The 27199-nt window shown below is 51.4% G+C and overlaps 2 protein-coding genes across 4 annotated transcripts; one reads left to right on the top strand and one right to left on the bottom strand.

Annotated features, from left to right (window-relative positions):
- Positions 1–965: 965 nt before the first annotated feature.
- Positions 966–20988, bottom strand: OCRL (OCRL inositol polyphosphate-5-phosphatase). 3 transcript variants are annotated; one of them, XM_052673049.1, is made up of 23 exons: positions 20789–20988; positions 20496–20575; positions 19792–19830; positions 19054–19164; positions 18882–18977; positions 18414–18534; positions 18164–18325; positions 17502–17603; positions 16953–17067; positions 15333–15449; positions 14995–15182; positions 13507–13618; positions 12311–12420; positions 11228–11363; positions 10610–10720; positions 10071–10236; positions 9645–9880; positions 6005–6028; positions 4005–4124; positions 3693–3777; positions 3107–3234; positions 2294–2405; positions 966–2200 (listed from the first exon to the last, which is right to left on the bottom strand). In XM_052673049.1, exons 1-23 carry the CDS (start codon positions 20986–20988, stop codon positions 2076–2078), a joined length of 2796 nt encoding a protein of 931 aa, XP_052529009.1. In that variant the 3' UTR covers positions 966–2075. The 3 variants fall into 3 exon arrangements, with proteins under 3 accessions (XP_052529009.1, XP_052529010.1, XP_052529011.1); XM_052673050.1 differs by having other exon boundaries at positions 19054–19161; XM_052673051.1 differs by lacking the exon at positions 6005–6028.
- Positions 20989–21182: 194 nt separating this feature from the next.
- ERCC6L (ERCC excision repair 6 like, spindle assembly checkpoint helicase) lies at positions 21183–26487 on the top strand. The gene is made up of 2 exons (XM_052673041.1): positions 21183–21249; positions 22018–26487. Exons 1-2 carry the CDS (start codon positions 21218–21220, stop codon positions 25823–25825), a joined length of 3840 nt encoding a protein of 1279 aa, XP_052529001.1. The 5' UTR covers positions 21183–21217; the 3' UTR covers positions 25826–26487.
- Positions 26488–27199: the final 712 nt, after the last annotated feature.

Raw genomic sequence — 27199 nt, 5'->3', positions numbered from 1 at the left:
GGGTTAGGATGCGCTGCCCCCACCCGGCGGCCTCGTGGCTGCCCTGGAAGGGGGAGGCCGGGGAGGTCCCCCCGGTTGGGCCGTGGCCAGCGGTGCTGGAGGAAAAGGCTCCTGGGCCAGGAGACCGAAGGAATCTCTGGCTTTTCCTGGCCTGGCTGGCTGCCCGCGGGCAGGTGGGGGCTGCCGGGCTGCACTGCTCTCCCCGTGCTGTGTGCTGTGCCAACGCTGTGCCGTGCCAGCCTCACCTGCTGCAGGAGGGCTGAGAGGGTGGGTGCACGAGGGTGGCACCTGAGTGCCTGGCTGTGCGTGGGGTCCTGTCAGCACAGTGACAACTGGGTGCCAGAGAGCCCAACAGGGACACGCGGATGCCACCAACCACGCTGCTCCCACTGCACAGACATCACCGCTAGGAGCACGGGCTGTACTCAATCCCCGAACACTTTGCAGGGCTCAGAGCTGCGTGCTGCCAGCTCCCAAGGAGCCGCACAGCCTGGAGGACACGCAGGCCAGGCCTCGTTCTGTCCCTGGGGACCCACGGGGCTTCGCGCCCTCTCCGGCATTTCCGCCGGCAGTGGCAGGAATGCGGCGGCCGTAGGAACAATGCGGCACCTTGCGCCCATCCTCTCCGTGACGAGGTCAGGAGCAGCTGCCCGGGCGCAGCCCCGCGCTCAAGGAGCAGGCAGGATGCAGATGGAGATGACACCGGTCGCAGTTTCCTGCGGCAGGATGAGGCCAGCTTTCTCCAGCTCTGCTCCAGATGCTGAGCCAGGAGCGCTGGGGGCTCGGTGCCGTGCGTAGCAGAGCTGCGCCAGCTCCCCAGCACCTGACGTGGCATCGGGGCCATGGCTGGTAGCAGCACTTGGCACAGCTCTGTGCCACGGGATGCTGCAGCCCCTGTGATGGGACGGGCAGCAAGGCTTGGTTTGAGCCCCAGCCTGGCCAAAGCACTGCTCGCACAACTGAGGTTTATTTGGAACAGACAGATTTCCAATAAATTATGTAATTTAAAAATTAAAAACAAAAACAAAAAAAACTACAATAAGAGCCTCAAGGTCCTGGATCCTTGGCTGCAGGGGAACACAGGCAGTGGGATGTGGTTGGGTTCGTGGGTCTCAGGCTGGACATTGGCACCCGCAGCTCCCAGTGCAGGCAGGGCTCAGCGTAGTGTTTGAGCAGGGTCAGGCTCCCCCCTTTCCAGCCCCCAGCACCAGAGGCCCCCAGCTCCTTTCCTGCTACACTTGAGGCTCATTCTCACCCCTCTCCCCATCAGGACAGACAGGAAGGCACCCAACATTGCCCGCACCCCCAGCTTCCTCAGGCAGGGTCGGGGTCCAGGAGCTGGGTCCTGCTCCGTGCCATGCCTCAGAGAAACCATGTGCAGCCCACAGTGCTGCCTGATGCAGGCTCCTCCACCCGGCCACCAGCACCACTGGCTCAGAAGGAAGCCAGGGCACAAGGGAACGGAGAGGGGAGAGCAGGCAGCGCTCTGGTGCCAGAAACCCAGGGGCCACAGCAGGGGCCAGGAATGACAAAGCCTTACCCACAGACAGGGAAGCAGGAAAGAGGATACTGCACTAATGGAGGGAAGGGAGGAGGCCACGCGCCCAGATAACCCTCCTGGCACAGTCCTTTCATAGCACAGTGACGGTGTGTTGGGTTGAGTCTGCTGCATGGCTGAGGGTGGCACGTGCCCAACACCTGTAACAGCACAGAGCTCCCACCAGCACCGCAGGGACAACAGCACCAGCAGTCTCCACCCTTCCCTGCAACGACTCCAGGGGGTGACAAGGAGAGAGAAGCGCGGTGCAGGGAACTGGTGACACTAAGGAACGGCTGCTGGCAGCGTGCTCAGCTATCAGCAGATCCAGCCGGATCCGGGGGAGAAAGCAGGAAGCTCCCGTCGTGGATGGCAGTGCAATGAGGGCGCAGGTCCTCTGCAGTGTGGGGTACAGCAGCGGGAAGGAGGGCACAACGCTTCCCTCGCAACTGTAAACACGGCACTTGGAGTAGCTTAGAGCCTTCTGCCCTTCAGGAGCCACCAGCAGCACGGGGCCCAGTTTGGCAAGAGGCAGGAGTCACTCCTCATCCCCGGCAAGCAAGAAACCATAAAGGAAATTGATGGCACGCTGGCGGTCCTGCTGGGTCTGCTTGGTCATCAGATTGGGGGGAGGCCGCAGGAGGAGGCTGGTGAACAAGGTGGCTGCAGAGGCAAAGTTACAGATCAGGAACGGAGACCTGAGAGGTGCCAAGAAGGGGATGTGCTCCAGGGAGAAGGCAGAGATGACAGCCTTACCGATCATGGTAGCACTGACATTGTTGTCTTCAGAGTATTTGAGCAGCTCTCGGAGGAACGAAATCAGGTACCGAAACACACTGCGATGGCAGCGAGGCAGCTGAGAAATCACCTGCAAACAAAACAGACACGGCGCACCTTGCTCCAGCCAGGCCGAGCTGTGCAGGTCTGGACTGCAGGCAGGCAGCATTCCCCTTCTGCTGCACAACCAGTGAGCCACCAGCTGCAACCCATGGCTGATGGCACCGCTTCAGCTCCTGCCTAACTCTCCCTCTAGGAGAACCACACCACCAGGTAAAACCTGACACTGCCCTGAGGCTCCTTCCCTCTCATCTTCTGCTGGGATCCAGTTGCGTGCAGCAGCACGAGGACCAGAGAGAGGCTTCCTGAGGCCAGCTCTGAAACATGCCTGATTTCTTCCTCTGCCTGAGGACATGCCTAGCTTTGCTCGTGGCCCCAACAGCTGCTTCTAGGAGTTGCTCAGTCACAGTCCTTAGAGGAAGCACAGGAACGGTGGTGCTCTGCAGGTGCTTAAGCCCTTGAGACCAGGGGAGGTTGTTTCAATCCCTGGGGCCACTCCTCATGCGCTCAGGGTGACACTGTGCACACTGGGGGTCTCTTTGGAAGCCCCCAGCTCCCCTGCAATGGCAGCAACAGCCTTCTGACAGGAGAGCACAGCCAGAGCACCCAGCTCACTGCACTCACGCCATGAACTCCCCAGAGCACACCTCCCAAAGCTCCACGCCAGCCCATAGGAACACATTGAGCCCCAGCACCGAGGCAGAGCTCAGAGCAGCAGGGAAATCTCCTCACCTGTCGGCAGAGCCGGCTGTCATGAGAACAGTCGAGGCACCTCTGATACAGCTCATAGCAGATCACTGGCTCCGGCAGAGCCTCCAGGAAGATGAGGAGTGCTTCAGCCACAGAGTGGTTGCTGCCCGCTGGGCAGAGGCAGTCAAGGGGCACACAGAGCGGACGGATCACCCCCCTGCCTCTCTGCTTTCCTGTCTGCTCAGCTGCTGCTTCCTCCCTGCAGGCAGCACCGGAGCCCTGCCTAACTAATTGCTCCCCAACACCACAGCCTTCCCTCTCTGCTCTCCCCCAACCACACAAAATGCTGTTACATGCACCCTGCACTGCGTTTGCCCACCCCTGAGACCCTCTGCTCCAGCAGCCCCTTCCCCAGGCCACGTTCCCCAGAACCCAACTGCCAGTTCCTGCTCTGGGCACAGCCTCACAGCAGCTTCCCTGCAGCTGTACTAGCCAGAGGGCACCTCTGGGTGCAGAGCAGAGCCAGACCTCCCAATGGGATCCTACCACAAAAGCTCTCCCAAGGGAGATTTCACAGCAGAACTGAGATCCAGCAGGCTCCTGGGAATGCCATGTGCAGCAAGGATACGGATTGTCTCAGGGATACTGGTGTCCAGGCAGTCAATGATCTGCTGCAGCTCCTCTTGCATGCCTGGAGTCTGAAACAGATCCTCCTGCCAAAGACAGTGGTGTCAGCACAGAGATGAGAAAAAGTCACCTTCCTCATGGAAGCTGAGGCACACAGTGAGGGCAGGGTGAGAACTGGTACCCAAGCAGCACCTCAAGCAGAGGGGAAAAGCTTTAAAAACACCAAACTGGAGCTGATCTGCAGGTGCCGTGATGAACCGAGTCACCAAGCTCTCAAAAGCTTCCCACTGCAGGCAGAAGCCCTCCTCCTCACCTGGTGGCAGGCATGCTTGTACAGGTGGTCCACCAAGAGCCAGATCTCCTTTGGCATCTGCAGTGGCATCTCGCTTGCATCCTCACTGTTCAGGAAGCCAATCTGCAGCACAGACTTCTCCTGGTGGCAAAGAGCACACAAGGTTACAGGGAAACTCCAGTCTCTCCAGAAGGATCTTGGTAAAGAAAGCCTGGAGGAGGGAAGCAGCAGAACCCAGGACTCACCTGGTCCACCTCCTGCAGCACAGAGACATCAGAACCCTGCCCCACTCCCTCCCACCACCCCACACAACAACCTGCTGGCCGTCACGAACCAGCAGATGACAATCCCCAGAGCCAGCAGCTCTCAGAGGACAAGACGACCTGTCCAAGCCATCGCTCCCACCATCATCAGAGGATCACAGCATAACGACTCCTGCTGGTGCATTAGCTTCCATGTTTTAGTTTAAGCCCAGCTGCTCTCTGGATGTCCAGTCAAGGACGTGTCTTTACTGGCTCCGGCGTACTCTGATGACACGTGACTCTCAAACAGCTCGGTTTTCTGAAGTGTTTCCTGATTTTCCTAAAGAAAGGCGCCTGCTGAACACAGGCTACGCTGACACCACTCTCATGTTTTCCTGCTGTACTCACGCGAGGCTGCTGAGGAGCTCAACTGCTTACAAATCTCCATACACCCATCTTTAACAAGATTTTCTTGCTTCATTTTATTCTCACTTTATGATTGCTCACGATCCTGTGTGCTCACAAGGAAATACCACACGCTGCTCTCCCAAAGCACAATCAGCAAAACCAGCCAGAAGAGACCAACACAAGCAGGAACGCATCTGAAGGACACCAGCAGAGGAGCACCACAAGCCCAACATAAAGCACTTCATTTTTGCTGCTAGCTTCCATGACGACTGTGATCTCTGTCCCTGTGCAGTGCACACAGTTGCCCACGGCCAGCTTGGGCTGGGTTTGCATGGCCCTGATTCGAGCCCCAGCAACACAGGCACCAGCCACCTCTGACACACAGCACAGCACAGGTTTGCCCCACACACATCACTCGGTTTCACCCTGCTGGGTCATGGCTGCACACCTACCTCACCCATCCAAGCACACACAGGGAAGCTTCAGAAGCAGTTAAGCAAGCACATTACTCACTACTTCCTTTTAAGAGAAAAAAGGCAAGAGCTGTGGACCTTCCTTGAGAGCTAAAGGCTCTTCACCAAAGAAGTCCCCACTGCAGGGCATCGTAGCGCTGGGGCCGAGCAGCAGAGCAGCAGAGCAGCACACGCTCTGCCAGGCTGCCCTCCTGAGCGCTGCAGAGCCCTCCCCAGCCGCTGGAGCGCAGGCACAGGAGGCTCGGGCTGTCCTTGAGCATCGGCTGGGCACCGAGCGCCCTCTCCTGCCGTGTGCGAGGAACAGAAGGCATCTCCGCCTCCTCTCCGCAGGAAGCAAGATGCTCTGCAAAAGGATGCTCCCAGGAGGCACCCAAATCCTCCCTTCCCTGCTGCTAGGAAGGAGCGGCAGCTCAAGCTGCCGCTGGAGGAAGCAGAGGAACATCTGCCTCCTGCAGGAGGGCACGTCAAGATGGAAAGAACAGAAGATTGCAGTCGATTAGTTCAGCCCTTTCCCCACATCTGGTAAGGCTGCTGTGGTGAATCCATCTGGTACCTGTGGTCAGAGCTAATTCACACGTGTGACAGCTCGCCAGTCGTTGCCGGAAGCATTCACCACTGCTGCCTGGATCAGGAGGTGCTTTGGTTGGTTGGTTTTGCCCATAGCATAGTTGGTGAGGTTTAAGCAGCTCAGTCAGGCTGGCCCCATCTTTCTGTGGGGCCACTTTGTGCTCCTATGTGCTCTCTTCTATTCTGGGCCCACGGCTGCGCTAAGAGGCTTTGCTGGAAAAAGCACTCCCTCTGCTCCCACCTCCCCTCCCCACTTCAGCAGAAAACCAACTCTCATTCTTTACAAACAAGTCACCAAGAAGCAGACTTTCCCAGCAATTGATTGCGTTACCTTTTCTAAGAAGCTGTCTTCTCCCTGAGAGCAGTGGGAAAGAGAGGAAAAAGTATCATTAAGAGAGAGAATGTGATCTCAAATTAAGCAGACACACAGCAGGCATGAGGAGAACCCACCGAACGGCAGCTCCTTCCCACGTTTTGCTGACGTGGCCAAAGCTAAACCTACAGTGGGAGATTTGCCTGTCAGTTAGCAGAAATCCTGCTCACATGATGCACGGCTTCACCAGGATTTCTGCAAACTCCTCAAAGCAGCCTGGCAGCAGCGCTGCTCACTGCTGAGCCACAGGCAGATGAGAAATCTCTGCCAGCAAGAAGTTCCCTTTTTTGAATCTGCCCTGTTGGAAATAGATGTCCCTGTATTATTTCAGCCATTCTGCCCTGCGACCAGGCCAGAGAGAAAACAGACACCAGGCTAAATCTGTATTTCTGAGTGTGTGGCAGCTGTGGAGCTAGCAGGCCCCCTAAGCAGCTTTGTGTATAGTCAGGGAAACGAGTGTTTGTGCTCAAAACCCCAGGCTGCTCGTCTGTCTCAACCTAATAGCATTAGCACCCTGCACTGAGGAGCATGCCAAAGCTCCTCCAGGCTGCATGTCCAATCCCTCAGCCAACGCAGTGTCTGCTTGACAGTGCCATGCTGGCTGGCTGCTTAAGTCACTGCTCAGCGAAGAGCATGAGTGGAAGCAAGCTAAATTTTGGCAGATCGACCTCTCAGGTTAGGAGCAAGCAAACCATTCAAGGGCTGAGCTAGATGCAAAGCTACTGCAGCCAAGGTGCAGGACATGCCTGGGGGGAGCAGCCCCTTTGCTCCCCTGTCACCTGTGCTGCGCCTGCTTCCTTTGGAGGCTCGCTGTGTTCAAACACAACTGGGACAGGGCAGCCCCTGCAGAGAGCACTTGGCTCCAAAGATGAAACAGCACAGGTTCTTCTTCCAAGGCACCGGGGGAGCGACTTTAGTCACAGGCTCAGGACAGCAGAGCCACACTGCACAGAAGCATGGCTTCTTTGGTGGGTGGGTGAGGCATGGCAACGGCCTCACTGCCACCTGTCCTGCTCCTTGCCTCTCCTTCCTGGGCCATTCAGCACCATTGGCTCCATGATAAGAACACACACCCAAGAAAAGACTTTTCAAGAGGCTTCTTAAAGCCTACAGTAGGACCCCAAGAAAAAAAAAAAAGAGATGAAGAGAGGTTAATACTGAAATTCCAAAAGCAGGATGCTCAGGTGGCTGCAGCTTCTGCTGAGAAAAGCAGGAGAATCATTTCCAAACACTCCCACCTGCACTTTGCTATCCTGCACCAGTCTGCTCTCACACCCTCACTGAGCTCCAAATCTCCCAAATTCCAAATCAGTTTTGCCAGGCCAAGGAAAATGCTTGATGCAGTGAAGCCCTCACACCATGTAAATGCAAGAGAGAGCATGCTTCATATACAGACACACTGCCTGCTTTGCACGGTCCAAACATTTGCTAAATAGGTGTAACTGCAGCAGAACTGCCCTGGGCTGTGCAGGGTTAACACACTCACTGCTCTCCCTTGGAGAAAGCGCTCGTCTTTTCCTGTCTCCAGGAATTTCTCAACTCACAGGTATGATCAAAGACAGCAGGCCTGAAATAGCTCTAATGTGACACTAGCTTTATAATCTAAGTGACTACACTTGGCTTTGGGCTGTGACACGTTTTATTCCTTCAGCCTGCTTTCCAAGTTCCAGCTGAAGTACTGCAGTCAAAGTGACCTCACTGACTGAAGAGACTGCTGCTCTCCCACAGATACTGGGACAGAGTGCTTTCATGTTTTGCTCTTCTCTGGTTGTTTTGCTTCCTGTGCTTCTCTCTGAATAGCACAAGAAAGAAATCTAGAGGTAATGGAAGCTGAAGAGGTGTCAAAGAACAGATTAGTCAGACAGAAAAGCAATAGTGTGTATCCAAGAGGACAGAAAGGCCAGGCCTGATTCCTATCCATCAAGCAAGCAGTCACAGAATCACAGAATCACAGAATCACCCGGGTTGGAAGGGACCTCAAGGATCATGTAGTTCCAACCCCCCTGCCCAGCAGGGCCACCAAACATCCACATTCAGATCAGGTTGCCCAGGACCCCGTCCAACCTGGCCTTGAACACGGCCAAGGACGGGGCATCCACAACCTCCCTGGGCAGCCCGTTCCAGGGCCTAACCACTCTCCTTGTGAAGAACTTCCCCCTAACATCCAACCTAAATCTTTCCTCCTTCAACTTGGATCCAGTCAGCAGTGAGCAGTGAGAAGCTAAGGAAGTCACCAAGACTGACAAAATGCTCCAAGTCTGACACATTTCTAAAATAGGATGATAAACAGCTGAAACCTGAACAGCCTGAGGAGCTTGAGGCCTGGAGTAGTTGCTACAATTGAGGAGGCAAAAAACCTACAAACCTGAATCTTGCCACCTGGATTCTTCTCAGCCTAATCTTGTGATTACAAAAACCATAATTCTAGTGTAACAAGTGGTCTTTCTGCATGTTGGGCCAAGGAGAAAAGTGGATGTTTACTAGAAAGGGAGGGAACTGGAAGAGTCAGCAAGGGTAGGGCAGCTACTAAAGGGAAGAGAAAGGAGCTTAAGCCAGCAGGAGTGGAAGCTGTCAGATCTACAGATGTGAGTAAGCAACAGCTCATCAGACAAAGAGATGAATGGAAGGACAAGACTGAAAAGTATGAGAAGAGAGGACAGCTGTAACACATCAGAGAGACCGAAAGAACTGGCCTAACTGTTCATGTGAACATGAATACAAATGGCCTTCCTGCCTGAACAGGGATGGGTAAGGGGACTAAAACTCAGCAACTGTGAAACTGTCGAAGCGAGGCCAGGAAAGGCCATAAGAAAACAGGAATGAAAGCAGGCTGAAAACAAGAATGAATGCCCCCCAAAACAGGATGGAAACCCAGAAACAGCCCCAAGGTACCAAAAAGGCAAAAGATGATGAGGGCACAAACATCTTGTAGGCATAAAAGTGGTTTTGGAAGTATGTATATTAACATACTAGAGACTGGTGAAATTTGGAGTTAAGAGTTATCTCTGCACTGCAGAAGAGCTTGCTCACAGTGGTTAGTGTGACAGGAAGTGACTGGAGAGGCTGCAGGACTGGCCATTTGCTGAGCTGTAGCCATCAGCATACTGAACAGCACCAAGTTCCTTTCTTCGGTCCCACTGCTGCCTGTTCCTCTCCATAAGCAATGCAAATACCACAGCAGCCCAGAAGGAAATGGATCCTGTAGCCCTCCATGCCATCTCAGAAGAGAGTATTTCAGTCACACTGCTTATGGCACCTCAGTGCCACTCAATCTGAGCATGCCAGCACCAACAGGCAGCAATGCACACGCAGGGAGATGGGATCACTGCTCTGTCTCAACGCCATGGAGTATTTAGTCAAAGAAACTGCAGATAAAGTACGGGCTACCAAAAGGCATTGGTGGTGGAAGGAAATCACAAACAACAATCTCACACTCTGGAAGAAGTAAATCAGCTTAGAGGCAGCACAGCTGACCCAAGCAGAAGGCATTACTCCTGCTTTTAGAAGGGAATATGTTCTCTCCCTGCTAAGAGAACCGCAGGGTAAATACAACATGCCCACTGACAGCAGCCTGTGCTCCAGGAATAATGCAGCTTACCAGGTCAATGAGTTTGGTGACTGGAACTTCCCGGATGGGTTGTCTCATTCGGCACAGGGCCTCCAGGGAGGTGCCAAAGCAGCTGGGCAGGTAGCTGCCACTGATGGTGAGGAAATAGTCCTTCCCTCTGTCCAAGTGAAGGACGAGAATATCCTCAATTTTATCCTCGCCTGAGTTCAGCAGGGTTACGGAGTCCTTACTGACATACACGTCCAAGGAGATGTCCACGCTCTCATCTGCAACAAGCAGCAGCTCTCATCAACAGAGACACACTCCTCACAGTGACAAAGAGAGACACAGCAGGGACAATGGCCACAAAACACAGCAGACAAACAAGGATGATGGTGGGAAGGGAAAGAAGGGAAGGACTGAGCAGAGATGGGATGCCAATCTGCACCAACGTGCTACGACAGCAGCAAAACTCACTTGGCTCCAGGTAACCTCCACAAGGCTCAGCCCGAAGCCAGGGCTTACAGTACTGCTTGTCACTGAGCTTTGGGATGAAGGAGAAGTGACAGGGAACCTGTCCATTGTTGGTTATCTGGAACTTCTGCTTCTGCAGCTGCCGGAACTTCACGTTCTCAAAGTGAAACTGCAATGAGAGCAGAGAACACAGATCGTGTTAGTGGCAATGACAGAACACACAGACAATCACTCTTCCATCATGGCAACCCATGAGCCCACGCAACGCAGAACTTCTAAGGGAAGATCTGTCATGAAGGCAAGGGAATCACAGAATTGAATCACAGAATTGTAGGGATTGGAAGGGACCTCCAGAGATCATCAAGTCCAACCCCCCTGCCAAAGCAGGTTCCCTACACCAGGTGACGGTGGGAAGATGTTCCTTCTAATCCTTCTGATCACACAGTAACAAATTTCCTACAATTCAGTTTGGTGAATCAAATCTAGCACTTCTGAAGCTGACGTGTTTGGGAAGTGGGCAGTGATTTGGATTTGATCCTCACTTCTCTCCTGCTCAGCTCCAGCGAAGGAAGAAAGTCATTCTCCATTCTGTCCATCATGCGGACGATATCTTCAAACACCTTTCTGTATCTCTGCTCATCCACAACCTTTACCTGTGGAAAATCAGAAAATGCCCAGCTAAGCTTCTGATCAGCTTCACAGGAACTCTTTTGGGAGTGTTTCTGGTCAACAGGTCACACTGCTGGGGGTGATCTCTGTAGGACAGCAGTAACATCTCGCAGCGCTACTCATCGCTCTTCAGGCTATAGCCCAGAAGATAAGCAGCATTAAAGCAGCCAGCAAGACTGCTTTCCTCCCTGTTAATCTGCAGGGTAAAGGACAGCAAACACTGCAGCACTTTGGTATAACACTGCCCCAGCACTACACACCTGGGCTACACAGCAGCCACATGAAGACCACAGCTGCCGTTTGCTCTGCAGAGGCTGGCACGGCTGCCAAGTAGCAGCACCCCCACCAAGTGGTGGGACACACTTCACTTTTTCTTTTCTCTGTGCTCTTGTCACAGCGTTCACAGCTGTGCCTTGGCTACAAGACCACCTCCTGAAGGAATAAGAGACAACACGGATGCCCTGTGTTCCACAGAAGAAAGGAGGCCTTACCCCAATGTGGAAAAGCGCGCTGACTGGCTTGTGGTCACTGGTCTTCAGGTCCATATGGCTGCGATAGTGGAGCTGGTTGATGTTCCCACCCCTCCAGAGGATTCTGTCACACCACGCTGGCACACGACACTTCCCACTACAAGGAAAACTCAGGTTAACAAGGGAGTCCAACAGTTCTAACCAAAGTCCAAAGCTGTTCCTCTTCCTGGCCAGGCAGCTCCTCCCACCCCTACCACCAATGAGCACAGCAGCAGTGATGGAATGAACTCCCACACTTCCCATGGCTGGAATGTTATGGCATTTCTTCTGCTTTCTTCCCCTTCCCTCTACGGTAGCTGAAATCCCTTCCAGCATCAGGAAACTATGACCACAAACAGCACTGTTTCCACAGTCTGAGTCCACGTGCAGCAGGTCCCAAACTGCTCTAGTTTCTTCTGCTGCCCTTCTGCACATTATTGCTTGATCCACCACCCACCGTTTCCATTAGGAAAAGCCAACTCAGCTATTACTATTATGTTACAAAGTCTGAATCCTGGGTTTTCCTTCTCCAGATTAACTGCAGCGTTGGTTCATAAACACAGGCAGAGTAAAATCTGATTGCTGTATGGTTCAGAACACCTTCTTGAGAGTTTCCCAATTCACAGCAAGTTTCTGCAGCAGGTACACAAACGTCCATGGGAGGCACGAAGCAGACAGCAACAGGAGGAACCCCTGCTGCTATGCCAAGGTAGCCATCCCTGGGGGTGTGCAAGTCAGGGGACAGCATGACTCACAGAGAGCATTTCTTCCTCTCCAGCTCCTTTTATGCTGTTTGTCTCTGACAGCAATAAAAACCCTTCCAGTGCACAGGCATCTGTGAGCTCAGTTTACCTCCCTTCATGTATTGAAATCACAACAACTGAGGGTTAAGGCCCACGTTTGCTCAGTGTGCACAGGATGTGCCTATTCAAAGTGGTAGGGAAAACAAAGGAGCACAACTTGCCTGCGCCCTCTAGCCACCAAAGTAACACTGAGGGGCATTTCTACCTTTAAGAAGCAGGAAATCACCTTTTGCAAGAAAATGTCAATTAGCAACAAGTTTACCTGGAATCCCAGCGATCTGTTTTAGAGTCATATTTATATGTGGGGATGAACTTAATCTCTCCCTCGATGAAATCTGCAAATGCTTTCTTATGAATACGTTGGATGTTCAGCTAGAAGCAGAAAAAGATCATTTTCCAAAATCAAACCAAAACAAAAAGCCAGATGAACAAAAACAAACCCCGAACCAAACTGCCCCAAACAACCCACCCTCCCCAGCAGAGAACAGAACTGCAGACAGAGCAACTGCAACTTGTGAGCACGGGATTTACCAGGGACAACCCCAAAGCTGCCTCTCAGATGTTACACCTTCAGCAAAGGTCGAGACTCAACACACAGTGGGGTGTTTTCCAAACAGACTGAACACAACCAGGCACAGTGCTGCTCACCAAACCACGCAGAGAAATATTAATTGTTCCACTTGTGCTAAATGCCTTCATCAGTTTGCAGGCTTAAGCATCACCATCATTAATATTTCACTGTCATATGCTTATCAAAAGCATCCAGAACTGTGCTCAGATGACAACCTGACACTGCTTCCCTTTCCTCTTTTACTCTGCTGCAAAGCTTCCCAGATTTGGTCCTCACAAAAAATCTAAGCTGCAGCTGTTTGCTGCCTGAAGCTCTGTAGTGCAGCACAAATGAGCTACAGAACAGAAACAATCAGATTTACTGTTAAACTGTGGGTCAGAGACGCCACTACATTCGTTCACATTTCAGAGGTACAATCCTTCATCTTAAAGACACATCTGGTGCTGTCTTGCATTCCAGCACGCTGCAAAGAAACACTAAGTGGGGAAGACCACAGCACAGAATTTAGGTCAAACTGTGAGCTGCCAAGTCATGGTCTCTAAATCAATACCTTTTCCAGGACACTTGACTACAGCAGCTGTTGTTGCTGTTACAAATTCCCGTGTTCCAGCTTACAGCATGTCCTTACAAGAAAAATCTTCCAGCAAGACTCAAAGACACTTCCATAGCAATTGCCTGAGTCACAGCTAAGCCCAGCATTGCCTACAAGCTGGTTTGGTTCAGGGGACTGATGTCACCAAGACACTCAGAGCTCTGTCTATGCTCTAGCATCACTGCCTACAGGCACTTATTGCAGAGAGCCTGCCAGCTCCTCCCAAGCACAAGCACAACGTGAGCCAAGATGACTTCACACAAGTATGGAGCAAACAAAGGTGGAGTTCACTGACCTGGTCGTACATCAACAACTTCTGAAGCTCGTTCTTACTGATAAGGCTTTTCACTTCGTTGGCATCAGGGATACAAAGCCTGTAGTTCAAGTCTCCAAGCCAGATGACAACACTGAAAACAAACACGGAAAAGAAGAGGCAGCAGTCAGTATTGTAAACCACACAGGGAAGAAGGGGTGGATAGAATTGGCTGCTGGTCATTAACACTGAAACACACAGAAGACAACGGAGACCTGGAAGAGTGAACTTGAAAGTAGAAATTTCTAGTGGCATCTGTCCCAGCCCTCCTGTTGGTCCTTTACAGCATCTCCTTTGGAACCTCACATGAGACTGAAGACTCGGCTTAATGAGAAACATTAAGAGTTTGCCTCAGGCTGAAAATAGCCTTGAGACCCCCACCAAATCTCAAACGAAGCAAAACCCACGTGTCCCACCAAGGCTTCAAATCCTCCTAAGCTACACAAAGTCCCCCTGGCACTCAGACTCCTCCTGCATACTGTGACAACTACAGAACTCTCTCCTGCTTGCTGACCAGTTACACGGGCTTACCTGCATGCATCTGCACACTTGCAGCCTGTGTCATCCCAGGTTTTACCAGCTGGTTTCCCTCTGCCTTTCTTTCAGCTCAGAACACCACCTTATCACCCACCCAGCACACACTGGCTGATGCACCATTTGCAAAAGCATGGGTATGCTCCCTGTAATCTTATGATCTCTAGAAGATTTCTATCTCATCAGTACCTGCTCTTACTCTGCTCCTCTCTGGGTTTCCAAACAGACCTACATCCTGCTGATATTCTCTCTTTAGCCCATAAAGGTTTCATTCCAGGATTAAAATCTAACCCTTCCCTTAGTACCAAAGCTCTTCCTGCTTATAACCAAACCTCAACTTTTCCATTAGAGAATTATCAAGGACAATCTAACGCGTGACATTTTTAAGGGCTTAATAATTAACTACAGAACTATCGTTAGTTTGCAGCAGGTTTATGAAAGGTTAATTTATACGCTTTGTTGTACACGTGATGGGGCTTGGTTTGGATCACACAGCACCACTGTCCCTAACAACAACAAAAAACCAAGCAATGCCTGCATGCCACCTCACTGTAAACGCTCATTAAACACAAGAAATCTAAAAGGCACAAACTCTGCCCATCCTGCCTTTTCTTCCCATATCCACACTCCACTTACCACCACAATACAACCCACCACATTTTCGAGCCCTGTAATGCTCAGCCACTGACTCAGAAATGCTGTTTGAAATGAGAACATTATATGTGAGGAAAATGCCATTACAGAGTGCCCGAGTGACTGCAGAGAAAGGTGACCTGGCAGCTTGGCTGCAGGTGCTACAGCGCACCAGGTGCCTTGGCATTTTTAATGACACTGTTAATTAAGTCAAAAAACAGAGCAAAACCTCTCGTTGCTGCGATTTTGCCTCGATCTCTATTATTTAACACCGCTTCGAGAAAGGAAGGCAGCCAAACTCACTCGTGTTTCATGATGTTGTGCTGAGGTAGGGTCCCATCAGGGGTGACAAAGCTCATCCGGGCACAGATGTCCTTGTAGTCCTGATTGCGGCGCTCAAAGTCCTCCACGTGAGCGGCCAGGTGGGAGTTGACAATGCAGAAGGTGGTGTTGTGGAACACGAAGCGCACCGCCACGCCGCCCTTGTTGCCCTGGGCAGGACAGGGACCAGAGGACAGAGGAGATCACACACACAGGGCACCAGGGAGAACACAGGGATGGCACGGAGATGAGAACGGGATCAGACTGTGCCATTTCTTGCGTGGGTACATGGAAGCAATAGACTGGCCTCGGTGACTCACCATCTTTCCGATGATTCCGGTGCCCACAGATTCTGTCACCACCTCCCTGATGTTGCTCAGCTGATCCTTCCTAGCGAACACAAGCAGCATCATCCCAACCAAACGGACCATTTGCACCTGCAAAAATAAAAGCAATCCTAAATTTCCAGAAGGGCAGTGCCCAGTTTGCCTGCTCTGTGCTCTGCCTGACTTCTCCGTCCCTCTCAGTCCCTCATTATGTTTTGCACTCAATCCACGCTTGCAACAGCACACAAGGATTCTCCTGTCCCAAAGCTACTAGAAGACGACCCATCATCTCCCAACAGCCATCAGCAGTGCTGAGCTTACCACATTTCCCACTGTGGTGCTTTTCCCCACAAACACTGCTGTCTTGCGAGGTAACAGAAACTTCACAAATGCACAGCAGTTTTTTTTTCTCTAATGCAAAGAGTTTCCTTCTGGAGCCAAGAAGTTCTTCCCAGCTGCAGAGCTAAACTCACAGGTGTTAACACAGTGCTGATGTGCACAGCCCAGCAGGGATCACAGGTCTACCAATGATTCTCTGGGCACTTTGTGACCCACAGCCTCCCTGAACCCTCCAAACAAGCCCTGCATCATCACCTTGAAAGCCAGGCCTTCAGCCTGAGCACAGCCTGCATGCTCACTTGAGAGGCATTAAGATGTGCTGGGATTAAGCTTAGTGAAAGAAGAAGCTGAAACCACAGAAATAAATGGGAAGAGCCAGAAAACTCAGCACTCTCCACAGGAGTGACATTTGCCTGCAACCACAAAGGCTTATCTATGGTTTCAGTCGCTGCTCTCTGCCTGCAGACAAACCCTCCCCCCCTTGCAAGGGTGGAAGAAGTTTGCCTGCGTTACTCATGTAACACAAAGGCAGAAGCACATCAGCCCCTCTGCAGTTCCCATCGTGATCCCTGGCTCCTTCACCACAAACTTCAGTTCAGTGAGGCATTCCATTCTCCTGCTGTTACCTACAACCCACGGCTCTGAGCTCAACCCAGAACAAGCAGCACAGGGGTGTGACAGCGAACACACAGGCCAACAAGGAGGGGAAAGCAGCTCATGCAAAACAGTTTCCTACAGAGAGATGAAAAACAATGGCTTGTTTCAAAGCAAGCAGAGCGAGGAGCAGGTGCCACAACCAGGTGCCACAACCGAAGCAATTCTGCCTCAAGGTAGCAGCCTGCAGAACATTCCTCCTCACAAATTATTCCATTCCTTCAGGGAGAAACTATTCATTTCGTTTAACAGCTCAAGACACACCTTGTTTCTGTACAATGGTGAGAAAGTAACACAGAGAAGGAACTTGAACCTGCTGCTATGGTTTTATTGAGCATATTAATTCCTTGAAATCTGCCTCTTATTTTATAGCTGCTTTCACCTCTATCTTTACTAATTTCTGCTTCAAAGTGCAACATTCCCCTACAACAGCAGGATGAGTAGACCTTCCAGACTCAGTTCAGCATATCTGACACACAGACTGCTAGACACATGCTAAGCAACAGCCTTCATTCCTCCAGTCTGCTTTGTGGGTCAAGTGAGAAAAGGGGAAACCCATTCCTATGCTCCTTCCAGTAATTCCAACCCTGACAAACCCCCGTACCACCCAACAGAACTCACTTTCTTATACTTAGCCTGAGGGTGCAGGGACCTCTCCACAGCAGCCAGCCATTCCTGCTCCTTTGCAGAATCAAAGTAGAAAAAAGCCTCCGTGCTGAGGTCCAGCTCCTGGAATCTAAAACCAAGCCAACTTAGCAGAAGTGGAATGTGCTACAGATCACCCTCTTGCTACAGGAAGGTCCAACGTGAAACCTTCATGAATATCTCTTCTTGGTAGAAAAACCTCATTCTCTCTTCCTAAAGCAGCAGCAGTGCCTCTGAGACACTACTGCAATACAGCCCAGGAAACTCCTGTCTGCTGCAAGTATGACTTCTGACTGAGGACAGCCAGGGAGCTGCAGACACCTCAAGGAAAATCTCTTCTGCTACACCACAGTAAACCCTCGTTTAACTTGATAGCCCACCTCAACCAAAGGGCAATTCTCCTTTAGACACAGCTCAGCTTTGTGGAACCTCTGAGAGCACGACAGGAGCTTCAGATAAGCACAGTACACCAGTACCAAGCACAAACCTGGCACCATAAGTAAATACAAGGCAATTGCTTCTCACCCAATGCAGTAGAAGTCGGGAGGCTCTGTGTCACATGCCAGCCAGGGTTCCAAGCCACTGTCTGGAGACTGCCCGTTCACATTCCACGTTCCCACAAAAAATCTACAATACAAAAGCAGTTGAACTGTAAGAAAACACAATAACCAGTGCACCAGCCCAGTATTTCCAGTGTACACAGAACAGCATCCAGGCTGGGAGAAGGGAACACACGAGCAATCCGTGCACAGGGTAATGCCAACTATGGGGTAACTGAAAATATTCCTCAGCTTGGCTCATCTTCAGTGACACCAATTTTGCAGAATGCTACAAAAACAAAGACAATTTACTGGGGCCAGCAAACATCTGGCTCTGTTCAAATCATGTTGTGTGGGACGATGCTAAGGCTGTGCTGTGGGACAGCTCCCTTTTTCCTCCTTCTGCCAATTGCTTCAGTCTTGAAGGTCCAGAGATCTGACACTCATAAAGAAAATGACGCAAAAGGAGAAGCTGTGCTGCAGACATTTCTTTCCCTTTCAGTCTGCACAAATCCCCGTTCAGCCACCCATGCTGGCAACGCATCAGCAGCTGCCAGATTTCAAACCTGGCCTGGATTTGAGCTCACAGAAGGGGTTACAAAGTCCTGTCACTCTCTCTGCGCGGTGTTGCCTGGTCACAGCTCTAACCTGAAGTTCTCAAGGTTGACATATTCCTTCTCTCTCTTTCCAAGCACGTGTTTGATGAGGCCTTCTCTTTGTCCTGACTGGTTGCTGGGTAAAAACATCTTGCGCATGGTGTCGGTTACTTTTGGCTGGTCTCTTGATGTCCCTTCTCTCTCTCGGTGAAACCTCAGAAGGAAGCAAGAGCAGAATTAAAACTGGTCCTGCTGTCGAGGAAGAGAAGGAAAAAAGGGAAGAGATTCACCATGCTACTTACTGCCTACTTGGAGGCACAGGAGGAGGTGGGGGTTCCCGGCGAGAGCCTGCTTGGTGGTTTTGCAGGTTTCTCTTCTTCTCTAGGCTTAGAGCATCGAAGTCATCCTCAAACCCCAGAGCTCCTGTAAAGAAAAAGCCAAGCACAATTTAATGCAGCTCAGGACAAAGAAAGGAAGGAAGGTAGCTCCTCGGGAATTGAAAGAGCGAGTGATAACAGCAATACACCAGCTCTGATAACACAGAGAGTAAGGGACAGGGTCAAGGCAAAACAGAACTTAACAAGGCACTGAGAGGAGCCAGCACTCAAGAAGAAATGAACAATCAGAGGATGAAGATGTTTTGTTTTGCATGGGATATGGTGAGCAAAGGAAATGGGTCAGAAGGCAGCGTCGAATGCAACATCCTTGCCACCAAGGGCCCAGTTCTGCACACACCACAGAGCGTGCAAAGGTGACAGCCACTTCAATACCTGGAGAAGAGGCCTGCAATAGACCTGGGAGGCTTTTCTCCATCTGATGCCAGCTGTCCGAGTCCTTATGTCCAGGCAGAGAGTCCTTTAACTGAGCTGGAAACAGAGTGAGCCCTATCAGGTACTGCTGGTGGCCTGAGGGTTTCAGGATGACAGTGACAGCTCTGCTTACCTTCCTGTATGCTCTGCACTTCTGCGAGGAACCCCAGGCAATGCTCCTCATCAGGGATTTCAAAGAGCCTCTCAGCTGTCTTGTCACCTTGTATCCGGATCTTGCAGCCTGCTTCAGACATAAACACAAACTCACAGTCAAGCCTGCCTGACAGATGTTACACCCTCAGAGCCAGTAGAATTACTACATATCCTCTGAGCTCTGCAAGGGAAGGCAACATCCAGCTACTCCTTCCGATGGCAATTTGCACCTAACCAAGTTTCACAGCACTTCAGAGCTTATCCCACTTGGGATAGCACCACTCACATTTTCCTGTTTTTAGGAAACCTTTTCCCCACTGCTATCTCACACAGAAGAGCTCTAAAAGCAGTAAGAAAGCACTGAAAGGGAAAGCAGAATGAGTGAGTAGGGAGAGCTGTCATATGCATGGTGTTAAAAGGCAGATAGTAACCAGGGGTCAGGTCAAAGAAATGGAAGGGAATTGAGAAGGGTTCTGAAGCCAACTCAGGGCCTTGAGAAGAGATTTAAGAAGTTAAAGTTTAACCAATTGCCAACACTTTCATTTGGACAACCAGATGCCTATAAAAGTCAGAAAACACTTGACAAAATACAACTCCAGCCTGGTCCAACAACACTACGTATGGAAGCAAGTGAAAGCAGCACTCATCGGCACCCAAAACAGGGCACAGTTTCCTGGAAGGAGCTTAACACACAACTGTCCATAGTTATAAAACTTACTGTTTGTAGCTATATCAATCAGCAGAGTTTCTTCTGCCTCTGGAAGAGAAAAGAAAAAGCACTGAGACTTCACCTTGAACACTGTGGGAAGCACACAGTCAAAAAAGCACATTGCCTGCTTCTAGCCACAGGAGTCCTAGGAAAGGAAGAAACCTCTCTTGCTACTAATACCAGCTCCAGCAGAAAGAACGGCACATGTGGACAGCTCGGACAATCAGGATGTCACAGAGGAGACTGCTAACATTCAGAGCTCTCACATATCTGGCCAGGCACGGGGCCTTTGTGAAACACCAGTCTGGCAATGAACCCGAGAGCTTATCTTACACAGCAAAAATGATGGCCAGAACTACACCAAATTACACAGAAGGTTATAAACTACAATAAACAAGCATTTCCCCCAAGGGCATCCACTGCTATTTAAGTTCCTCCTAGACAACACCTCGAGTTATTTCCTACTCCACTTGCAGCTCTTTGGAGCTGGCAGCTTAGGGAGCTTTTGAACAGTCCCTGCAGGTTTGCTGAGACAAGGTGGCCCCGCTCAGGTGTGGAAGGCACAGGAGCCCATAAACCACAAGTTTTACTTCTGGTGGAAGCAGGCAGTCTGCACAGAGGCTGAGGTCAAGAAAAACCACGAAATTCCTTTTTTGCCAGCGAACGGCAGTGGATTCCGGCTGCCACGAGAGAGACGCTGCAGGAGGCCGTACCTTGCACGCACTTAAAGCGGCCGTTGATGGGAATGTAATCCGGCTCCGAGTTTTCTCTCTCTTGTGAGTGGATAAGGACCCTGCAGACAGAGCGAAGCCGTGTAAAATCGCGGGGCCGGCTCCTTCCCGGACACACGGCCGATAGCGCAGCAACGAGCGCTGCCGGGAGCAGCACCGCCACCGCCCGAGGGACGCCGTCCTGCCCCGGCCAGCCCTGCACACCGGACAGGACAGTCAGACACCGACAGACAACAGGACGGCTCCGCTCGGTCCCAGTCCCGCCCCGCACTCACCCGTATCGGCCGCCCCGCTGGGCCAAGCTCAGCGCGCACGGCTCCCGTCGCCCCGCCCGCACCTCAGTTCCGAGCAGACCCCGCGCCGCCGCCTGCCCTCCCCGCCGGCACCGCCCCCCGCCCGGCCGGCCCCTCCCCGCCGGCCCCGGGCGACTCCCGGTGCGTTCGGCGAGGCCCCAGGCCGCGGCGGGCGGCTCCATGGCGGCGGCGGCGCCTCCGTCTCCCGGCGACCCCGCGCCGCCCCTCCGGCGGAGAGCGGCGCTCCGAGCAACATCGCCCCCTTGCGGCGGGAGGACCGCTCGGCGCGCGCCGCGGGGAGCTTTCCGTCCCCGGCCCCGCCCCCGGGCGCTGATTGGCCGAGCGCGGCTCTCCTGTGCAGGGCAGGGCGGGAAGGGTCAGGTTTGAAACGCGGGGCGGCGGCGCGGCGTCATGGCGGACAGCGAGGAGGAGCGGTACCGGCGGTGAGCGCGGGGAGGGGCTGCAGGGGGCGGGGAGCGAGGGCGATGGCGACTTAGGGGGTTACTGGGACTGGAGAACTGGAAGTTATACGGGCCTGTAGGGCCCAGAGGTCTGGGGAGCATTAAAAAGAGCGTGGCCAGCAGGTCGAGGGAGGCGATCCTCCACCTCTACTGCGCCCTGGTAAGGCCTCATCTGGAGCACTGCGTCCAGTTCTGGGCTCCCCAGTACGAAAAAGACATGGACCTCTTGGAAAGAGTCCAGCAGAGGGCCACAAAGATGGTGAAGGGCCTGGAGCATCTCTGCTATGAGGAAAGGCTGAGTGAACCGGGTCTGTTCAGCCTGGAGAAAAGAGGACTGAGAGGGGACCTGATCCAGGTCTGTAAATATCTGAGGTGCGGGGGGCAGAGCGGTGATGCCGGGCTGTTTTCAACAGTGTGTGGAGACAGGATGAGGGGAAGCGGACAGAAACTGCAGCATAGGAAGTTCTGCACAGATGTATGGTGAGGTGACAGAGCACTGGAACAGGCTGCCCAGGGAGGTGGTGGAGTCTCCTTCTCTGGAGATGTTCAAGACCTGCCTGGACACCTACTTGTGTGAGCTGCTGTAGGGAACTGCTTTGGCAGGGGGTTGGACTCGATGATGTCTGGAGGTCCCTTCCAACCCCTATGAGTCTGTGATTCTGTGAAGGGTTATGGGAATGCTGGGGGACTGCGGGCTGTGGGCAGGAGCGGGGCTGGGGCTCAACCTCAGTGCTAACGGTGCTCCTGCAGGCTGGTGATTGATGCCAAGGAGGCAGCAGGCAGCGGGGACCTGGAGCTGGCCCTGCAGCTGTTCCGGCAGGCAGCCGCCATCCGCCCCAGTGAGAAGCTGCGGGGCCGCATGCAACGACTGGAGGCAGCGTTGGCAGAGCTGGCGGCCACAGCAGAGGAGGAAGACGATGATGGCAACTTTGTGGATGTGTGTGGCAGCGGCCTGCTGCTCTACGGGGAGATGCATGGGAAGCTCTTCCAGCACCAGCGGGAGGGAGTTGCCTTCCTGTACCGCCTGCACCGGGAGGGTCGACCTGGAGGGATCCTGGCTGATGATATGGGCCTGGGGAAGACCATCCAGATCATCGCCTTCCTCTCAGGCATGTTTGACAGCGAGCTCATCCGGCACGTCCTGCTCATCGTGCCCACCACCCTGATCAGCAGCTGGCTGGCTGAGTTTGCTCGCTGGACCCCTGGTCTGCGTGTCAAGGAGTTCCATGGCACGAGCAAGACAGAGCGCACCAGGAACCTGGAGAAGATCCAGAGGAAGAATGGCATTGTCATCACAAGCTACCAGATGCTCGTTAACAACTGGAAGCAACTTGCCAGCTGCCACGGGCAGGACTTTATCTGGGACTACATCATCCTTGACGAAGCACACAAAATCAAGTGCCCGTCTAACAAAACAACAAAGTGTGTGTATGCAATTCCTGCCAAGCATCGTCTCCTCCTCACAGGCACGCCGCTGCAGAACAACCTGCAGGAAATGTGGTCCTTGTTTGACTTTGCATGCCAGGGTTCTCTCTTAGGAACAGCCAAAACGTTTAGAATGGAGTACGAGAATCCTATTACTAGGGCCAGGGAGAAGGATGCAACTGCAGGCGAGAAAGCGCTGGGACTTAAGATATCTGAGAACCTAATGACAATTATAAAGCCGTATTTCCTCAGAAGGACTAAAGATGATATTAAAAAAAATCACACTGAGAAATCAGACACTCCTCTTCCTGAGGATCCACGTGAGCCCAGTGCCCCTGTCATGCCATCTCTTACTAGGAAAAATGACTTTGTTGTGTGGGTGTACTTGGCACCAGTGCAGGAAAAAATCTACAGGAACTTTCTCTGTCTAGATCACGTGAAAGAATTGCTGACAACAACCCGATCGCCTTTGGCTGAGCTGACTGTCTTGAAGAAGCTGTGTGACCATCCCAGGCTTCTGTCTGCAAGAGCATGTACCCAGCTGGACTTAGATGGACAGGAGCACTTGGAGCAGGATCACGGGAGCGAAGCAGCTGTACTTTCAGGTGCCAACAAAATAGATCATCTGTCTGATGAGACCCTGATCCAGGAGTCTGGGAAAATGCTATTTCTTTTAGGACTCTTAGAGAGACTGCGGGAGGAGGGGCACCGAACGCTGGTGTTCTCACAGTCGAGGAAAATGCTGGATATCATCGAGCGAGTTTTGTCTAGCAGACGATTTAAGATCATGCGCATTGATGGAACAGTGACCCACCTAACAGAACGGGAGAAGCGCATCAGTGCCTTCCAGAGTAACAGAGACTACTCTGTGTTTCTGCTGACGACACAGGTTGGTGGCGTTGGTATCACCTTAACAGCAGCCAACCGAGTGGTGATCTTTGATCCCAGCTGGAATCCAGCTACAGATGCTCAGGCCGTAGATAGAGCTTATAGGATTGGGCAGAAAGAGAACGTGGTGATTTACAGGCTAATTACCTGTGGTACGGTGGAAGAGAAAATATATAGGCGGCAAGTATTTAAGGATTCATTAATAAGACAGACTACAGGTGACAAAAAGAACCCATTCAGGTATTTCTCCAAACAGGAACTAAGGGAGCTTTTCACATTAGAAGATACACGAACATCCACGACTCAGATCCAGCTGCAGTCTTTGCACGCCACCCAAAGACAGACCGATGTGCAGCTGGATGAGCACATTGCTTATTTGCACTCCCTGGAAATGTTTGGCATATCCGATCATGACTTAATATTTACAAGGGAAGTGACCCACGAGGAGCAGGCTGAGAGTGAGGAAGCCCATCAGTACATCCGACAGAGGGTACAGAAGGCCCACGAGCTGGTTCAGTTAGAGTCTCAGCTTAGAGATGTGAGGATGGAAGGGATCCGAAATGCTGCTGAGGAGACGTGGTCAAGACCACCAGAACTGGCTTCCCAGTCAAAGAAGAGATCTCCTGGGTTGAACAATATCAATAACTTTGTTTCACCGCCAGCAGCCGATAAAGGTGAAAATGACAAAGTTATTGATCTTACAGAGGACATGGAAGTCCAGGTTCTTGATGTCAGCTCTAAGATGACAAATCTGACTATTGAGTTAGGTGAAGAGAAACTGGCACAAGAGACATCTGGTATGGACTTAGAGCTAGTTACTAGCAGCAAGAAAATGGAACAGCCCGATATACAAGAATCTGAACAAAATCTGGACTTAAACAGTGCACCACTGTCACCTGGACTTGGTCCACTTGATAAAGAGACTCAAATTCTTAAACAGAAACGATGTTCTCTTTATCACATAAATTCAGATAGCTTGACTGAGGCTGGGAATGGCCTGTCTGAGCCTTTTCAGCACTCTTCTAACCAATCTGTTATGGCTGATGATCTGAAAAGGTTACGAGATACAGAAATGGCAGATCAGGCACTTGACTCATTTGCTGTCTCAGACACAGAGAAGAATGATGTTTCTGAGCTAGCTTTGTCTGCCCCACCACCAGATTTATCAGATGTTTTACCAGAAGTCCATGCTGAGGTCCAGAAGTATCATGTGGTGGAAACCAGTTTGGAGGATATGTCTGTGCCTTCTCTCCAGGATCAAGTTGACTTCAATCTGGTCCTGGAGGAGTCTGAAGGTGGATTGCAGGATGCCTCAAATGGGGAGAGATCAATGGAGCACCCAGAAGATGAGGACTTCCAACTAAAAGCAGAAAGTCTGTGTAAATCACCAGCAAAAATCTGCTTAAGTGAGAATGGCAACTCTGGAAACCCCTGTCACACAGCTGAAGAAGATCCAAATAATTCTTTGCAAGGGAGTGAAGCATCGGAGGAAGGCAGCGCCATCCTCGTTTCAGGTAGAAAGAAGCACAAGAGAAGAATTGTTTCAGATAGCGAGGATGAGGACTGTTTTGTTATGAACCTGGAGGAAGAGCAGTTTGATAAAAGGTCCTCTCCCCTGAACAGCCCTCTGCATCAATTTATAGAAGCAATTAGTGCATCTACTCCTAAGGATGACAGAAGTATAGCAAAAGCCATCTTTTCTCCCAAATTAACTAACAGCAGTAACAGGTCTACAGCTTCCAGGAGATCTCTCATCAACCAGGTGGTGGATGAAGTTGAGGATATTGGTGAAATCATGGGAAGCACAGATGAAGAAGAAAACAGCGATGAGGAGCAAGAAGGCTTTGCAGAAGAAGAAGCAGAAGAGTGTAGTGGGGAGTCTGCTGAGCCTGAAGAAGAACCTGCTGGAGAAACACTTAATTCAACTGGAGAGTCCTTCCGTACAGAGGGTACGCAGTCTGAAGATGAGACCGACTCATCTCAGGAGGAATCCACTGGTGATGCAGAGCTTCAGTCAGGTGAGCAGCTGGAGTACTGCACCCAGGAAAGCGTCCCTGTCGATCAGAGTTTCTCTGCCCCCTCAGGTAATTACAGTACCTTGGTGGACAGAGGGAAGAACCTGAAGGACAATGGAAAACTACAAGAGGCGCTGAACTGTTTCCTGCAAGCTCTTGACATAAAAAGTGGAGATCCTGAAATTATGCTTATGACTCTAAACTTGTATAGACAGCTAGCCCAGAAATGAAACGTAAACCTTTGAACAGTCTTATGAAATATGCGTACCTCTGTTAAGTAGGTTTAACTTTTTTCACAAAATACTTGTCTGAACTACAGTGATTATTTTTTTTTTAACTTAAGACTGATGGCTGCAATTTATATTTCTTTCATGTTGTGAAACTTTCAGTCGTGCTTAGTGAGCAAATCCAGCAACTGCTCCTGTCGTGTAAGAAACCGTCACATTTTAGGTGCTGGGAAAGGGGTTTCACTGTGGACTCAGTTCACTAAGATGAAAGTTCACGCTCCTGTTCACTTAATTAAAATGCATATCTTTATACCCAAATGCAGCTCTGGATTTGTGTTTCCAGCCTTCGGTTTCTCTTCTGGCAGGAGAGAATCTCACAAAGCTGAAGGCGTGGTTCCACAGCAGCTTACTGCAGTCTAAATTCCAAATGCTGCAGTCCCTCCCCTTCTCAATGTAAAATAAAGTCCATTTCCCTACCTGAACCATGCCCTGCTTTTTGAGCACACCGAGTGCTTGGTGTAAAGCAGAGCACAGAACTGCCACCACCTGGATTTATCTGGCCTGACAATGCACATCCTGGGGTGGGGGGGAGATGGCGTGCTGGCCTCCATTACTTGGAAGATTTATAGCAGCAAACACCTACCTAGTGTCAGGTCTAGCACCAAAGCACAGCATCACAGAAAACCTTGTGCTCCAACTCCTGCCATCCCGCTATTGCTGTAGAAGAGTTACGTAGCTGGGAGATTGCAGGAGGACTGGAAATAGCTGTTAGAGCTTGACTGCTGCAAGGTGCTGAACGTTCTGAACCTTTGGGTATTTCTGGAGGAGTCAAGGGCTTCACAGGTGGCTCTGGTCTGACCTTGCAGTCTCCCTCTCATCTTTCCCTCTGAGCAGTACCATCAAAGCCTGCTCTTGCATAGAGGCAGCAGGAAAACACAACAGCTTTAAAGTTTTGCGCTGCTTTTTCTCTGGTGAGGTGGTCCTCTCACTCTCTTCCCACATTTGACTGAGCTGTGGAAATTTCTTTAATGAGGTACTATCAGCACAATGAACCTGAAATGAGTTCCTAGTGCAGTTCAAGCTTGAAGTTACAAGAACCTCACCCTGGCTCTCAGCAATGCCTTGCTAGCCTGACTTCCCCCTCTGCCACCACAGTGAGTTAAATTTGGCCTGGGTATGGGAATTTGAGTTCTTTGTACTAGGTGACATGCCAAATGCAAACAGGAGATGTACCAATGTGCTTTTGCTAATAGGTGTAGAACAAAGCCCTGGTAGCCTGGAAACAAGTAGTTTATTAATAAAGCATCACTTAAATGGGGCTGCATCTGCTCTCGTGCTGTAAAAAGGCCTGTCTGCCTTACATAACAAAATATTAAT

Source organism: Tympanuchus pallidicinctus, unplaced genomic scaffold (genome assembly GCF_026119805.1).
Source record: "Tympanuchus pallidicinctus isolate F22 unplaced genomic scaffold, pur_lepc_1.0 scaffold13, whole genome shotgun sequence".
Classification (NCBI taxonomy): domain Eukaryota; kingdom Metazoa; phylum Chordata; class Aves; order Galliformes; family Phasianidae; genus Tympanuchus; species Tympanuchus pallidicinctus.
The sequence above is the reverse complement of the archived record's forward strand: the minus strand, read 5'-3'. Positions and strand labels throughout refer to the sequence as shown.